Source organism: Alligator mississippiensis, chromosome 1 (assembly GCF_030867095.1).
Source record: "Alligator mississippiensis isolate rAllMis1 chromosome 1, rAllMis1, whole genome shotgun sequence".
Classification (NCBI taxonomy): Eukaryota; Metazoa; Chordata; order Crocodylia; family Alligatoridae; genus Alligator; species Alligator mississippiensis.
The window spans coordinates 169,915,170-169,932,169 of NC_081824.1; the positions used below are offsets into that span (position 1 = coordinate 169,915,170).

Below are 17,000 nucleotides of genomic sequence, written 5' to 3' on the forward strand. Positions count from 1 at the left end.
CCCCTTTCCCAGTTGGAGGGGGTAGGATTCATGAAGCGGAAAGCCCCATCTCCTGGGTGGGAGGGCAGGGTAGTCCATGGGAAACATTGAGAACCGGCAGTGGTCCATCGGGCCCAGAAGTTGGGAAGAACTTTGAAGAATGGCATGTACTCTGCTATGCAGTCCCCGAGTCCCGAAGAGTCCAGAAGGGACTGGTGCACGAGCGAAAGGCCTCCTGCAGGTCTACCCTTGATCACACTGGAAAAACGGCCTCATTGTTCATAGCTAATGCTATAGTGAGGATTAGGATGAGATTCAGGTAACAGTCCCACCCTCTCACCCCAGGGTACCCTTCCCCCAGCTCAGACTAAACCCCAGCCCCTCTTTCAGGCTCATCTTGCTTCCCCTGGAGCAATGTCCTGCACAGTAGCAACTGCAGTTGTAACACTAAGTGGGAAAATCATAGTATCTGTTTCTGTCAAAGCAGCCTGGGAGCAGCTAGGACTATCACCCACCTGGTCCCTTGAGGCCTCCTACTGCTGAGGGGGAGAAGAAAGCTTTCTGCACCTGGATGCTTGCTTCCCAGATACCAGGCTTGTTTGTGGGTTGTTCTTCAGGTGGCAGTGGATGCAGAGAAGCTGGAGAGAGCTGTGCAGGCAGCTGAGCAGGCCCTCCAGAAGGATGCTCCGTTACCACCTCCGAGCCTGTTTGATGAGCTGAGGGACTCTGTGTTCAGCAGCCTCCTGCCCTACTGGGCTTGTTTCCAGAAGGCCTGGCTGCAGCGGTCTCCTACAAGTGCCCAGAGAGCTCCAGGTAGGGCCCTCATAGAGTTTCTTCCCTGCCACAAGACCTCTTCCCCTCCCCAAGCATCCCCTGAGGAAATCAGGGAAATGGAGACAGTGCAGGTCCATCCCTCCCAAAACCCAGGGCAAGGAAGATCTCTGTTGCAGCAGGAAAGTGGCCTAGTCATGTTTTAAGGAAGGGAAGATAGGAGAGGTGTATGGAAACAATCTGCTTGCCTGCATAATTCCCATGCTAAATTAAAAACATATGCAGAGCTGGCTAACAGGAGGCCTCCCTGCTCCCCTTAGGGAGACTGGGCCAGAGCTCAGGACACAACTCTGGCAGGAAGATTTTCACAGCTGCTGGTGCTGTCTGAAGGGTCCTTGGCTTTAACTCCATCCCATGCCTCCTTGCTAGGCAGCTCCTGACACTTGCAATAGATGAATCCTTAGTTAATATTTCACATCATCCCCCTGGTTCCCCTTGCACTTTGCTTGTGGCCCCTTGAAGGGCATTCCCCCATGGGATGCTTCCTGGCTCTGTGTCTGAAAGGCCAGAACAGATGAATGCATGGATCCTTTTGGACAAGGGGCTGCTGGTGAATGCAGGGGCCTGGACTTGATGGCCTGGGAGGCCCTTTCCTGCCTTGTGCTCCATTCAGTCTCCACTCAACCAAGCTGTCCACTGCCTTTCTTTTGGCCTCTCCAGCAGCTTCCCCAAGTTCCCTCTTTTTTGTCAGCACCTTGGCATGTCCAAAGCTGACTTCAGAACAGGCTCCCCATCTTGAGTTAACACTGACCAGGCCCCCTTAGTGGTCGTGGGGATAAGGTCACCTCCTACAACAGTGATGCTCAACCAGGGTGATGGGACCATGAGATCCTTTGAAGAGTGTTAAGAGATTTGAGATGAGCAGATAAGCTAAGGAAATAAGCACAGGCTCAGTCTAGTTCCAGCCTGGATAATCTCCTATCTCTACTTCCTGGCCCTTCTGTAACATATACAATAGTTTTGAAAATGGGTGCCACTCAATTCAGAAATGTTATGGAGGGGTGCATTGAATCCAAAAAGGTTGAGAACCACTGTCTCACTGGGTAGCCAGATCTCGCCTGAGACGGTCATCACTCTGGGGCTCAGGGCATGTGCACCAGTGTCTTCTGCCTAGTCTAACTCCTATGTAGGTTGCAGCTCCCACCCCAGGAAAGGGCAGCCAGATTTGCAGCTCCTTAGTGTAGACAACTGGTACCCTAAGGTGATTGCCCACAGTGATTGCAGAAGGGGTGTGTGCCTGATGACACGACCAATGGACTTATGCAGCCACAAAGCTTCCAACCCCCCTTCCCTCATGCTGTCACCACTAGGTCCTGTCTCTTGCAGGCTAAAGTGCCTGCTCTGCCCAAGCCAGCAGACACCTGCAGGGCTGACTGAACACATGAAGAAGGATTTCTCCCCTCCAGATCAGCCAGCTGCTCCAGGCACTGAGCTGCCATTCCAAAGCCTTGTGCAGAAAAGGCGTACCAGTCAGGGGCTGAGAACCACAGTCCCTCCAAGGCCTCAGCCTTAGGTCCACTGTTTGTGTTAGAGTGCTTTTTCCTCCAAAAAAAGAAAAAAAAAGAAAAAAAGCATGGGGTAGGATGCAACTGTCACTGCACCGGGCACTGCATGTGGTTCAACAGGGCGTGAAGCATCATGCACCCAGTTGAACTGCAGGACTGGAGAGGAGAGGCATCTGTTACCTGAGCAGGGGCTCAGCCACAGCTGTGGGAGAAGTGCCAAGGGTTCTCTTGAGGACAGGAAATCCACACCTTTGCCTCCCATCTGCGACAGATGTGTAGTTCCCCTCAGCACCAAGCTGGGGCTCTGGGATCATGCCAGCCCTCAGGGAAGAGCAGTCCCTGCTGGACTGAGTTTTCCTCATCTAAATACCAACATGAGCTTGTCTTCAGCTTGGGTGTGCATGCATGTGTGGCAAGGGGTGGGGAGGGATGTTGCCCAGGCCCTGGTGGCATAAGGGGTGTGAATGGCTGTCCTTTGGAGCAGCTATGTGGTGGGTGTGCAGGTGTGAGAGGTTGAGGCCAGCCCTTCATTGCTTCCTCACTGAAACCTTCTTCCTCTGAAGTGCTGAGAGCTCAGCAGCTGCTGAAGCAGAGATGTGCCTGGTTTGAGAAGCCCCAGGGACTGCGACCAACGTTCCAGCTGCCTCCACTGCAGCAGCCTGCTGCTGTCAGAGGAAATGAGCAGCAGGACAACGTTACCTACACCTTCTCGGTCAGCAGGGGCATTGCCCTGAAGGTCAGTGTGCAGATCCACATGCACCCAGCTGAAGGGGAGGAAGTACGGCAGGCCCTCAAAGGACCCAACAAAATTAGGCAGTGGGGCTGGCGGGAGGGAGGATGGAGGGGGGCTTTAATTTCTTCCTGCTCCAGATGACGGGCATAAGCCTCCTCATCCTTGCTGTGTAAAGCAGGAGCAGCTTTGCCTTAGGCTCCTGCTGGTAGCACCCAACCCGCTTCTCACACCCACACTCCAATATGGAGAGGAGACGTCATCTGCAACATCTACTAATATAGCAACATGCTCCAGAACAAGCCACCGGACAGCTGAAGCCAGCTTCCTCCATTGTAGCACCCTTCACCGTAATCCAGTGCAGCCACTGCTGGGCAGGAACATGGTAACTGTTAACATGCTGCGGTCTAGGGCAGGAGTGATCTGTATAGACCTGTTCCCTCCCACTTCCCGGCCTTCAAGCTTGTCTCTAAGCTTTTCAAGTTCCTATGGCATCCAACTCTTATGTTTTACTACTCCCTCTATTCAGGCCTCCAGCAGAGAAAGTACAGCCAGCATCAGCACAAATACCTCTGGGCTCAGGCATGGCAAGAGGTCAGCAAGATTTCGGCTTCCTCCCATTCCCAAAATACCCGCGCCTATCTGATCTGGATGGACAACACTACCATGAAGAGAAGCAGCCAGAGCAGGCCAACTAGGCTAGAAACACCCAGCAGTGCCCCTGCTCTGTTGGGTGCCAAGTAGAGCAAGACTTTTGTCTCCTGCTGGGAGTTAGTCCCAGGGCAATGGACGCCAGCAGGAAGGGGTGTCGGGACAGCCCTCCCTCTTTTGGTAAGGCTGGTTCATCTACCTAAGCTGCATGAAAACTCTTGCTGAGCTCAGGCAGATGCTGCCTGTACTCCTGATGCAGTGACGGGAGCTGAGTCAGTGCTGTAGGGTGCAGGGAGCATGACAGGGCACTGAAAACAGCCTACTCTCTCCATAGCCCTTCCATCTCCTCACTGGCCAGCAAATGGGGCCCTGCCCCTCCCAAAGACAGTTCTTGTTCAGCAGCTGGAAGATGAGGTCAAGGCAGGTGTCTGAAGTGACATTAAGCCTTAAGGCTCCCAAGGAGTTTTCGTGCCAGCTTGTTACAGCTGATGTGACATTGCCAGCCTGGCTTTGAAACAGCAACACCCCCTGCCCCCAGCTTAACTGAGCCTTTGCTGCTATCCCACCACTCCTCTAAAATGGGAGAAGCTGAGCAGGACAAGGTGTTTTCCCTCCTGTTCAGAAGGTGCAACCCTCACAGCACACATGGTGTAGCATGTCACTGCCACAGCAGGCTGTTGCTGTGCAGAGGGGAGGGAGGCCATGGCATTGCCACCAATAACAGGATGGGGGGAGGTATTACTCTCATCCTGTGGCACTAGCCTGTATTCATATTAAGAATGGTTAGAGCTGAGGATCTGGCATGTGAGACCCTGCCATCCCTTGGTAACAGGGAAATAGGAGCTGATACACAAAGTGCAGTGACAGCCAACACAGAAGGAAGGCGTAAGGCTGCTTCTAGCACCAGGCCAGCTGTGCATGGGAGTCTGGTAGGAAAGATGGCTCCCACATGTGCTGTGCTCAGCTCTGACCTGGACACCAGGCCCTTGCCCCCTATCACCTTCTGCCTGCTCTCTCTTGCAACCTCTTCCTGCCTGGTCACAGCTACTCAACTCCTGCCCCTCCCAAATCCATTCGCAATGCTGCTCAGATTACTGTCCTGGCTCCTCACTGACAGCATCACTCTGCATCCACAGCACTAAACACAAGCTACTTCCTTTTGTGACTACTCCAAGCTTTGCCCGCAGCTGCTCTGCTTGCTCACCGCAATGCTGATTGCTCCCTCTGCTCTGCCAGTGTCCCCTGACTTCATGGCTCAGTCACCTTCCCCCTTGTGCATAGGAAAATTTCCCCAGAAGTTCAGACATCTCCAACCACAGTTTCTTCTGCCATGGTAGCTCCAAAACCAGTGTGGGCCACCCTTATTAGCAGATGTGCCAAAAATAACCCTGTAGCCTCTGTGAGTGTGTCCTCTGCCCAATCTGTGCTGCTTTCTGCTTCCATCCCTGTGCTCCCTGACTGATCAGCTGCTCCGCTTCCCTGCCCAATTTACTGTGGGCTCCATATAGAGGCTGCTTGTGCCACTTATGGCACTTATACTGCAGGTTGGCCACCCCTTTCTTAGGCCCTAGGAGCCAAGAGTAACTGGACAGGGAGTGGACTCCCATTACTGCTTAACAGTGCAAATGTTGCCGGCTTAGATTGTGGCACAAGCTGTGATCTGTCAAGTGCCTTGGAGGGGCTCTATTTCCACTGTAGATCCAACAGCAAATGGCAGAGCCAGGGTTAGTGGCTCTAGATGCTAACGCAACACAGGTCATGGAAAGGTTTCAAGTGCTTGCATGGATGACTTGGGAGTATGAACAAATGCTATTAGTGCTCTCTTAACCTCCAGACTGAAACTGCACTGAAATCAGCACCAGCTCAAATGGTTTCAGCACCCACTGTACCCTGGAAACAACACATTTCCTTCCATCTCTAAGCACAGTGTGGCTGAGACTACTGTTGGCACAGGAATAAGGCCACTGGTGAGCAAGTCTCTCGTACTGGTGGCAGGGTCTTAGGAGCAATGGGCATAACGGCACTCACTCAATGCCGACAGGCTGGTCTGACTGAGGACTTTACTGAGGAGTTGTGGGATGACTGCATCCCTGCCTGGGCTGGATGTGGCACTAGGCACTGTGCAATCTCTATGGTACTGGCTACAGAGGCTGAGGCAGTGCTGGTTTCTAAGCTCTTCTTTCAGTAAAATATGAGGGCTGGGTGGGCCCTGGTGGAGGATGATGGGCCATCCTACCCCTGTGTAACATTCTGAAGAGGAACCAGACTGCTCATAAAAGAGGCAGAGCAGCTGCTGAGGAGGTCTGCAGGGAGAGCTCCCACTCAGCCCTTGCTGTGCTGGGCCTGAAGAGAAACTGCGGCCAGACAGCAATGTTCAGCCCATCTCTGCTCTTTAATAGGCTTGGGTACCATTGTGCTGCTCCCCCAGTAGCAGAATCCCTGTCAGTTGCAGCTGAGGAGCAGAGACACCCCTCAGCACGGCCAGGAAAGGCTGGCTCCTTCTGTAATGCCACCGCTATGACTCCTGGCGAAGAGGGGGAATCAGTCACCACCTCCAGTCACGCAGATCAGGATGGGCAGCTCTCATCTCTCTCCTGTTCAGGAGGCGAATGCACTGCACTGACCCACAGGGCAAGAAACCAGATAACCTTGGTCCACAGTCCTGGTGGCAGCAGTGTTCAGCGGTGGGACCCGTTAAGCCATCAAAATACACAGAGCTTGCTGGAGCAGTGTGTGCCCTGTTCCAGCATCCCGAAGACTTGGGGCTGGCAGCTGTGGCTTATCCAGCTGACCCACAAACGAAGCATCAGAGCTTAGTCCGGACAAACTCCAGCGCAGCAGTCAAGACTCCCTGCAGGTCCTTGGTATTTCCAGAGCCCTTGGCTACAATGCCAGAGCCCCCTGCTTTGCCTCCCATCCATGTACAGACAGCTATGGCCCAGTCGGCAGCAGAAAGCATGGGTAGGGAACTCTGGGGAAAAGAGGGATGACATGAAGTGAGGTTAGCTTGGGAGCCCGGAGCACTGTAGCTTGGATAAAGAAAAGAGGCATAGAAGGTTCTAGCACAGGGGCAGGCAATTATTTTGGACGGAAGGCCGCTTACTGAGTTTTGCCAAGCCATCGAGGGCCGCATGACAGGCAGCCAGGGGCAGATAAATATTAATTTTCTAAATTTTTTAAGGGCCCCACAGGCTGGATATAATGGCCTGGCAGGCCGCATCTGGCCTGTGGGCTGCATTTTGCCCATCCCTGTTCTAGCAGCTGGGGTCCCGGCAGGACCATGGAGGCTGAACTTAGCAACCCAGGTGATACAGCTTTGTCTGCCTAATGGCTGATGTGGGCCCCGTGCCTGGATTCTCCCTGTCCAGACTAAAGCAAGCTTAGGAAAGGCCAAAGGCTTGGGCATCTCTTGCCTGACTCAGCCTTAGCTCCTCCACATGCCTCAGTAGCAGCACTGACAGGCTACAATGAGGAGTCCATTGAGTTCCCTACCAAAAAGGACCAATGTGGTGCCTGGCTGTATTCTGGTCTTTCTGCAGCCCTACTCCACAACACAGAGCCTGGCCTGCTTCGTTAACCCTTTGCAGGTGGAGACTGTTTGCTTGATACATGCAGCAGCCAGCTTACCTTGGACACCTGACAGGCACAGAATACCTGGCCGGAGGCCTGTGGGCTGAGCAGCAGCACTGACACCCCAGATTTGTCACACAGCTGGTTTACAACCTTTACCAGGATCTACGAGAAACAGAGGGAGGAAGAGTCAGAGCCCAGGCAAGGGAGGCTGGAAGGGAGTGGGAAGGATCATGAACAAGGGACAAAGCAGATTCACAGAGCAGCAGGTGACTGCATCAAGCCCAGGACACGGTTGGACCGGCCAGTGGGCAGCTCAGGTCACTTCATTCTCTGACCCAGCAAATTTTGGGGTGACTCCAGCTCCCCATCTCCACCCCACCTCCAATCTTTGGTAACTCCCCTGCTGAGGCTTAATGCACCTGTGCTTCTAGCCTGACAGCTCCCTCCGACTCCAGAGCCTGGCCCTACTGATTCCCCCTTGTGCTACCTGCATAGAGGTAGTCTTCCTGGACACTCACCGAGAGGGAGGCCACTGGGACAGTGTCGATTATGACGGGCTGGTTAGGATGTTTCTCCAGCAGGATCTGTGCTGTCTCTGAGGCCTAGAGAAGGAGACACAGCACTATGAGGGACTGCTGCTGCCATGGGCAGAGGGTGAGGAAGGCACACACCCACCGTTGCACCCAATGCTATGTAAGGCGCCAGACTATATCCTGAGCTCCTTTTCATCATCAGCCTTGCCAGGGTGGGTGTGGGAAATAGAACCTCTTTTAAAGGGAAAATGGAGTGTAGCATCCATGTTTCATTTGGTCCTCAGTTCCTCTGTCAAGAACATGCTGTCCAATACATTTTTACAGCCAGCATGTGGTTAATTAGCAGGGATTTAGGTATTCCATTTCTCGTGGAAGAACGGAGTAAAATGTGGATTTCCCCTCTTATCGAAATAAAAAGCAGATTTCTCAATTTCAGATTTTGTAGTTTTGCAAAGAGCTCTCTGCAGTCTGGCAGTTCCAGCCTGCAGGGGGCTGGGAGGGAGCAGAGGAGGGTGGTCAGGCAAGGGGTGCCATGCACATGGCTGCCAGGCAGCCTGGAGAGCAACTCCCCCCCAATAAGGAGGGAGGGATGGAGTTGAACAGGGCCCAGGGTAGTGTGTGAGGCTTGAGGCCCAGGGCCACAATGCATGGCTGCAGAGCCCCAGTGAGTGGGATGGGGCCATGGGCAGCTTGTCGTGGAGATGGGGACAACTCCCTGCTGCTGCGTGTACGCCCAAGGGGCAGGGGGGATCTGTACCCCTCAGATCTGTGTGCAGGGTAGGGGCGGGCCACCTGCTGTGGGCTAAGGCTTCCACCTTGCTGCCCTCCCCTGGGGCTTCCACAGCCTGGTGGGAACGACCCAGCACTGCAGGGTAGAGCGGGGCCATGCAAGGATCTCCTTGCCGCTGTAAGCTCTGTGCTGCCCTGGCGATGCGTCTCCTGCACGTGCAGAGCAGTGAGGGGTACAATCTCGTGTCACCGTGCGTGCAAGGGATGCATTGCCAGGGCAGCGCGGAACTTGCAGCCGCAAGCAGATTTCCTGCACAGTCCCGTTGTTCCCTGCAGCGCTGGGTCGCACCCACTGGGCTGCAGAGGCTGTGGGAGAGGGCAGCAGGGCAGGAGCCTGACCCCACAGCGGGCAGTCCCCAAACCCCACCACAGATCTGGGGCACAGGTTTCCCTACCCTCTGGGAGTGCTTGCTGCAACACGGGGTAGAGATGGGCTCCACTCCATTGCAGCAGCCACCGCCTCCTGCTGCGGGCAGGGGGCTATGGAACTGGGTCCATGGCCCCACAGCCCTGGTGGCTGGGGGGCAGGGAGCACTAGCAGGGCTGGAGAAGCTGGGAGGGGTGAGGGACACCAGTAGGGCCAGGGAGCTGGGGGGCGGGTGGGAGGGAAGAGTGAGGGGCACGAGTAGGACCAGGAGGCTGTGAGGAAGAGTGAGGGGCATCAGTAGGACCGGGGGGCTGTGGGGAGAAAGGGGCATGAGTACAGCTGGGGGGCCTGTGGGCAGAAGTGAGGGGCACCAGCAAGACCGGGGGGGCTTTCAATTTAATTACAATTTTTGGGGGTTTTATCAGAGAATTTGTGATTTTTTTTATCAGAGAAGTTGAGATTTTTTTTTATCAGGGAAAACCAGGATCTCTGTTAATTAGGCACTGGTGCTTTGTTTGAAAGAGATTCTAAATCCTTCAGCTACCTGCAGAGAAGATTAAGTCATCAAACTTTCCTAGAACGTGTGTGCCTGAAATGCAATGAGATTAACAAAATAGAGGATGCAGCTATGGCAAGGGTCCAAATTCTATTCCCTGCCCTGCCTTTGCCTTGCTGTGGGGCCAGGTGATAAAGACACGCCTCAGCTTTGTGCCTCAGTTCACCAGCAGTCTGGCAGGAGGGATATTTACCTCCCTCCCAATGGAGTTCTGTTGGGAAATCAGCAGCTGCTTAGGGTTGTCATGAAGCTTTCCAAATTCTCAGCCCAGGGAGAAGTAGAGATTTTGCAGAGGGTGAAAGGTCAGGTCCATCATCAAAAATAAAATGACTGACTAAGTTTAGACGAATTGGCCACAAGAAGCCCAACCAAGAGCTTCTTTGTGCACCAGCTGCAATAGCATTCTGCTTTCCCCAGCATTTCAAGGGGATCTGGATTCTTAGCAAGGCTGCTCTTTAACATACACGACTGCTAGGGTTTCCTTGGAAGGAAGATCAAACTCAGAGAACCTGCCTGGCCCTTCACTGTACAACAGTCTGGTGCCATAAGCAGGCTGCTGAGCCCTGGCTGCCGCATCCTCACCTGACTGATTTCCAGCTTCCTAATGGCCGTGTTTGCAGCTCGCTGCAGGGCTTTGAGGAGGCTCTGTAGTTCTCTTCTCTGCCACTGGGGCATTGCAGTGGTGTCCACCTCCTGTGGGGGGGGGGAGGGGGGAAAGTTACGTCAGCTACTTAACCCCCACATTTACACTTCCTAGGGGAAAGACAGACAGACAGACAGACAGACATTCTTCTGTGTGAGGAACATAGCACTCACTTTGATAAGGCAGCCCACCTCCTTGGAGAGGTTCTGTATCTCAGGGAGAGAAGAGTTTCCTTGCTTCACTCTCACAGAGAGAGAGTCTACTTCTGCAGCCAAGCGCTGGCCTACTTCCCGGGCCTAGAAGAGTGACAAAACAGGCCATTAGAAGATACGCTGCGTAAGAGAGGTAATAAATAGGGCCAGGTCTGTTTGGTTGGCCGATTGGTGGAAGGCTCCCAAAAAACAGCTGATTAAAGGGTTTGAGCTTTAATGACCAAAAAAATTTGTTTGCATTTTAGTAGTGATGAATCATTGGGTGTATTTATGTTGGTGCTACCGAGGGTGGAGGAGACAATCCTCCCCCTCAATCTGTAATTGCTCAAAGATGAAAAGTGAGCACCCCACAGATAGGCTTCTTCAAGAACCATGCTTAAATGCCTGGCAGTGATCCCAGGGCTTCATGGAAGAAGTCAAGAGCCCCACTATTGTTATTTTTTTCACTAGCCCGTACTAGTGAAGGCTTACAGGGAAAAGCTCCTGTCACATCCCTTCAGCACATCCTCCTAAGAGCCAACACAGGCTTGTATGATGCATTCCTGGAGTTGCTCAGCACTGGACTGGACACAACACCTCAGTGAGGGGCATTTCTCCTGAAGATACTCCTTAGTCTCAAAGCTCAGAGTACAGTTTCCCTGTGGTGCCTGACTCAGAAGGAAGGAAAAACAATTCTACTGGACTCTGGGCTCATCTGACCTGAGGTGGCAGAGGAGGAAGCCCTGGGTTTTGTATCTGGAGAGCAAAGGGCATTATGGAAGAGCAGGCACAGAGCAGGAAAGATGCTCTGCCTGACAAGGGTAAGTTCCTCTGACTTCTGTGTTAGTGGCCTCTCTTGGATGGTTAACATGTGCAGCCCCCACTGCAAGCTGCTCGCCTCAGCACTAAGCACAACAGTAACCTGTGGGGGACACAAAATAGCAAGGGGTGGCTTTGGGTCAGCGCTTCCAGCAAGCTGGGCAAGTGTGCCCCACAATCTGCTGCAGGGGAGGGTCTGGTCAGGAATGTGGCTACACAGGGGCAAGTAAGATAGCAAGCCCCGCTGTCAGGCACTCAGCCACATAAGAACATCTCATGTACGCAGCAACCAAGCCAGATGGACCAGTCAGTCTGGACCTTTATTTAGGAGTCAAAGAACATACACAAAGAAGCAAAATCTTTTTGATTGGAACTGCTGTCCCCTTAGCACAAGGAATCAGCAGTCAGGGACAGCTGTGACAGACAGGAAATGAAACTAAGAAGGCACAGAAGGTCAAATCGTTAACTCCTACTTAGGTACTTGGGTGAGATCCCACCTGCAAGAGTGAAAGGTTTCCTACTATTTTGGCTGAGTTCTGGCAGTGGCAGGGGAGGCATCAGGGGCACTGCCAGAGCAGTGTGGAAAGGTGAGGGAGGAGGTACAGGTCATGGATGATATAACCTGGCAGATTGGTACAGGGGAAAGAAGGAGCAAGACTAGGCACAGGAGCAGGTACTGCAGGTCAGGACTGAGCAGCAGTTTACAGTGTGCGTGTGTGCCTGCTCCCTAGACTTCTGTACCACAGAAAGGATGTTTCAGTGTCTCTCTCTCACCTGCTTGGCCTGCTCCCCAGTGACAGCAATGACACGACTGATCCCTTTAACCAGCTGATACTCAGAGATGATGGTCAAATCCTGGACAGCTCCTGTTTGCAGTAAGTGCCTGTGAAATGGGCAAAGAGAGGAAAAGAAAGGGCAAAGAGTCAGGATGTTTGCATCATCCATACTCACCCTGGGCTTGCTATCACAAGACAGAAGGGACTCTGGACAACACTAAATTCCATCCTCTGCTACCACAGGCAACTCTGCCATACTATCTAGCTCAGGAACTGATCAAGCTCATCTTAAGCCCCACTAAATTGCCTGCTCCCACTACTCTGATTGGAAAGTTGCTTCAAAAGCTGACTCCACTGATGCCTGGAAACCTAATTTGTGGCCAAAGTTTATTTATGGACAGTTTACACCCATGTGATTTTGTTCCAGCTTCATCTTTTAACTTTAATTATAGCTCTTCTCTCCTCCCTGGTATTTACAGCCCATGTATGTTTATAAAGAGCAGTCATATTCCTTATCCGCCTTCATTTCTCTAGGCTTTTAGTCTCCTCTCATTGGACAAGCTCTCCACTCCCTTTATCATCCTAGAAACCCTCCTCTGCACCTGCTTCAGTCTGAATTCATCATTCCTGAACAGGGGGCCCCATGACTGCACAAGACTTCTGGCGAGGCTTGATCCACTGCCACGTAAAATGTGTTAAAACCTCCCCCTTCTCTATTGGAAAAACCTTGCTCAGTGCATCCCTTTGGCTTTTTTAACAGCTGTCTCATAAATCATCCTTTTGATCAGCTACCAGACCCAAGTTTTTCTGCTCCTTTGTTGTTCCTCACTGATAAGTCCCCCAAGCTCACGGAATAGCAACAAGAGCTCCTGCTAATGGAATGATCTTGCATTTGGCACTTTTAAAGTTATCCTCTTTCTATTTCTCTAGCCCTCAAGACATCCAATTCTTTCTATAAGGTCCTGCCCTGTTTGGCAATGCCTCCTAATTGCACATCATCCTTGGAATTCATTAGAATATGCCTACTTTTTCTGCCAAGGTGATCAATGAAAAAATATTAAACATCCACACCTCAGTCAGCATCCTGGATGCCAGCAGAAACCTCCGTCTCAAGTGAGTGCTCTGTAACCTGCACTTTGCCTGGCATTCACTTTACATCACAGGCAGCCCCCTGAACTACGAAATACGGCTGGGTAGAATAGTACTTTGCATTCCAATAAAGCATTTTTTGTCCAAGGCCTTCCAAATTCCCTGTAGACAGCCTTCTTAAGTGTAACAAGATCATTCTCCCACTGTTGCTGATGGGGAAACAGACGATGCAGAGAAGGGATGTTAATCACCTAAGGTCATATAGCTGAAGCCTGATTATCTAGCTTATTACACTGCCAGGTCGGGGGGAGCCCCCTCCTGGCAATCTAACTATTAAGCAACTTTCCTGCCTCCTGCCCCCCACCCCGAGTGTAGGTAGAGACAGTGCAGAGATTCTCACTCAAATCCTGGATTCAGATGGGAAGACAAGCCAGAGGCATCAGAAGGACAAATCCCACCCCTCAAACCCACCCTTTGACTAGAGAAAAAAGGGAAGAACTGTGATGCGGAAGGGCACTTACGTCCCACAGCACAGCTCCACAGAGGTCTGCATTGCAGCCTGAGAGTTCTGGGTCAGCACAGTGTCTACAGGCACCCCAACAGACACCACCCTTGCTGGATCTGGGTACACCTGTGAAAGGAGACAAGGATCAGCTGCAAACAGCCAACAGGGCTTATTCTGTTAATGAGTCAACCACTGAGTGGCCACAGCCTGAGACCATCCCTCCCACTCCAGACTCCAGCAGATGCAGCTGCAGGCAGCCATGAGCAGCTGTCACATACAGGACAACTGTAAATTAAAACATCAGGTAGACATTAGCCTAAGACAACACCACAATTTTGTCCTCACCTCCCTGCAGCAGGCAGCCTTTTCCACACCACCAGACTATGGCATTCAGAAAGACCACTGCCTGGGTACCCCAGGAGCACACCTCTATTCCCCAGCATCTCTTCTCCATCACACTTCCCTTTCCATGCTCTATTCCATGCACTGGGGAATCTATCACTGTATGTCTCATATGGCTTAAGTGGCTCTTGTTCGTAGCTGACTTCTGCTGAGGCTTACGAGTTTCCTATCCACCTTCCCACTGTACCTCATCTGTGGTCCGAAGTCCCTGAATGCTGCTCACTAGCATCAGAGGGGCTTCTGCCACGTAGACAGCTTCATCCCGTTTAATCACTTCCTGAATTATGCCTTCTATCTCCTGCATCTGCTGTGTAGTCACGGGAGCCTGAGAAAGGAGATAGTTCATCAGCAGAAAACCTCTCCAGAGAGGCACAATTCCAAATGGCATGAAGGAGAAAGTGCTATGTTATGGGGTGGGGGGAAGGTCATGATGTTTCTTGGCTCCTGGATTCAATTCTCAGCTATCCCTCCAACTCTGAGCAAATTGCTTCTCTTCTGTATCTCATTTCCACCCACACTGCATAACTGGGGTAATGACCCACACTGCATAAACAGGGTAATAAGGACCATTCCATCCTCTTTCCCTCTGCCTTACTCTGTGATCTAGGTCAGCATTAATCCAACACCATTTGTCACATTCTTTAGGCACTATTAGAATGCTACGGCTTCATTCCTTAGGTGCTCACCTGACCCAATAGCCTTTGTTTCCTGTTTGTATACATCCTTCTTGCACCTGGAAGGATGCTAGAACATTGACCAGGAGTCCCCCTGTAGCACACCCAACACTTGCCATACAGCCAACACCTGCAGACAGCAAGCCCAAGTCTACAAGACACTACTGCTATCCATAAGACCCCCATCCTGTCAACCCCCTTCATCTCTACGGCAGCCATCCTCACTCCCACATAGCAGCTGCCAACTGAGCCCTGCCCTTGCTCCACCTAGGAGACAATGAACAGTAGGTGAGTGGCCAAGAGGCTCAATGGTTAGTTCCTACATAGGAGAATGGAACTGGTGGGAAGGTAGAGGAGGGATCATTTCTCTAGACAAGTCTCATGCATTCCCATTACTCTTGGGGAACAACAGCATGTGGGATCTCCATCACCTTGATACTGAAGTCAAATCGCAGCTGCTTGGCAGTAACGTGGGACCCTCGTTGCTCTGTGCCATCTCCCAGGACGCAGTGGAGTGCAAAGTTCAGCAGGTGGCTGGCAGTGTGGTTTACCATGCAGGCTAGCCGCTGGTCCTGAAAGCAAACACACCCTGTGTCAACAAGGAGAGCTGGGAGAACATTACAACACCCCCATATGATTGATGGGAGGAAAGCACATGGGTGGGGACCCTGCAGCTGTCAGCAAATGCATAAAAAGCAGCATGTAGTTTCACAGTTGGTAGGGTCGGAAGGGAACTGAGCAGATCATCAAGTATGACCCCCTGCCATGGGCAGGAAAGAAAGAAAGCTGGGGTCAAACGACCCCAGCCAGGTGATTATCTAGCCTCCTTTTGAAGACCCCCAGGGTAGGGGTGAGCACCACTTCCCTTGGAAGTTGGTTCCAGATCCTAGCTGCCCTGACTATGAAGTAGCGCCTCCTGATATCTAGCCTGAATCTACTCTCATTCAACTTACGGCCGTTATTCCTCGTTACTCCCAGTAGTGCTCAGGGGGACAGGGACTCTCCCATTGCCTGCTGGTCCCCCTTGGCCAGTTTGTAAACGGCCACCAGATCCCCCCTCAGCCTTCTCTTGTAGAGGCTGAAGAGGTTCAGGTCCCGTAGCCTCTGCTCATAGGGCCTGCCTTGCTGCCCCCTGATCATGCAAGTGGCCCTCCTCTGGACCCTCTCAATGTTGTCCACATCCCTCCTGAAGTGCGGCACCCAGAACTAGATGCAGTACTCCAACTGCGGCCTGACCAGTGTCTCATAGAGGAGGAGGATCACCTTCTTGGACCTGCTCATGATGTAATGCATACATGCCTGTGCACTGATGGAATACTTTTCAACATGCAGGGGCAGGGCAGGAGGACACATGAACAACAGTCTAAGAGACAGGTCCCAACACACTCCAGAGTGGACTCCTCATCTCCAGTCTGTAAAAAGACATGCCAACACTAGGCTAGACACTGCTAGCCAGCCTTGGTTCTGCTCTGGTTAGCTGCCAACAAGGCTAATGGGGAACACCCCCTCCACACCCCATTCAAAAGGGGGAAAGGCCCGTTTCCAAACACGAGGAGCAGGGGATGTGAGAGCCCTACTGGAGCAGCAGCTTTGTGCCCTCATTTTGCTAAGCATTTCACCCCTGAAGCAAGACCAAAGAAGGGTGAAGAGCAGTGACTTATTACCTCATCCACAAAGAGCTGCACTTGATCTCCAGCCTGCAGGGTCTGCAGGACTGTTACCTCATGGACAACGTAGCCACCAGAGAGCTGCACCGACTCCACCGGGAACAGCACATCCTCAGAACAGAGCAAGACAGAGTGACAGATTAGTATGCACAAAGGTCTTGCCTCAGGCCTTCATGGTATCACAGCAAGGCAAGGCAAATTCAGTGGCTGGCAGAGCATCTACCTGACAGCCCTGGAGCACAGATTCCCCCTGGATTATCCCCAAAGCAGATGCAGGATGAGAAGAGGGAGGACAAGCCCCCTACAAGCATCATCCTATTCTCAGCACAACCGTGACTCAGCCCTTGGTTCACTTGGTCTGTGGCTTCTGTGTAGAGGCTGCCCGTGAGCAGGGAGATTAGCACCAGTCATGGTGATAAGTTTTTGAGACCATGACTGAAACCCCAAACTCACCTGACACGCAGGGGACCACTGGGCTGACCCAAGGGCCTGAGCTGCAAGGGATTCTTGTTACTCAGCAGTGCCCTCTCTGGTTCATTAGGGAGAAGTAGACATGCAGCCTGCTGGGGGAATCCCAGCCAGTCTTCTTGGACTAGAGGCATCTGTGACCCACGGGTGATTCCCAGAGGTTAGCAGAGGTTTATATGCCATGTCCCAGCCCACTTTACAGCACAATAATAGAGTCTACATTTATGATAGAAGTCCCCCGCAAAGAAGCTG

The 17,000-nt window shown here is 52.3% G+C and overlaps 2 protein-coding genes across 5 annotated transcripts in view; one reads left to right on the forward strand and one right to left on the reverse strand.

The window, feature by feature from the left end:
* The window catches only part of LOC109282123 (uncharacterized), a 31,447-nt gene extending 25,079 nt beyond the window's left edge, over positions 1–6,368 (forward strand). For 2 of the 4 annotated variants that reach the window (XM_059716914.1, XM_059716915.1), the window contains 2 exons: positions 597–792; positions 2,879–3,666. In XM_059716914.1, the coding sequence (XP_059572897.1) occupies positions 597–792; positions 2,879–3,189 (507 nt within the window). In that variant the 3' untranslated portion in view covers positions 3,190–3,666. Of the gene's footprint in view, positions 1–596; positions 793–2,878 lie in introns of all 4 variants that reach the window. The other 2 variants (XR_009456408.1, XM_059716916.1) reach the window with 2 other exon arrangements.
* Positions 6,070–17,000, reverse strand: part of AARS2 (alanyl-tRNA synthetase 2, mitochondrial) — a 31,836-nt gene continuing 20,905 nt past the window's right edge. Inside the window, exons 13-22 of the mRNA XM_006271917.3 lie at positions 16,278–16,391; positions 15,045–15,185; positions 14,127–14,264; positions 13,554–13,663; positions 11,942–12,050; positions 10,331–10,453; positions 10,097–10,207; positions 7,788–7,871; positions 7,324–7,431; positions 6,070–6,667 (exon numbers count right to left, since the gene is read on the reverse strand). Coding sequence (XP_006271979.1) covers positions 6,503–6,667; positions 7,324–7,431; positions 7,788–7,871; positions 10,097–10,207; positions 10,331–10,453; positions 11,942–12,050; positions 13,554–13,663; positions 14,127–14,264; positions 15,045–15,185; positions 16,278–16,391 — 1,203 coding nt within the window. The 3' untranslated portion in view covers positions 6,070–6,502. The remainder of the gene's footprint in view (positions 6,668–7,323; positions 7,432–7,787; positions 7,872–10,096; positions 10,208–10,330; positions 10,454–11,941; positions 12,051–13,553; positions 13,664–14,126; positions 14,265–15,044; positions 15,186–16,277; positions 16,392–17,000) is intronic.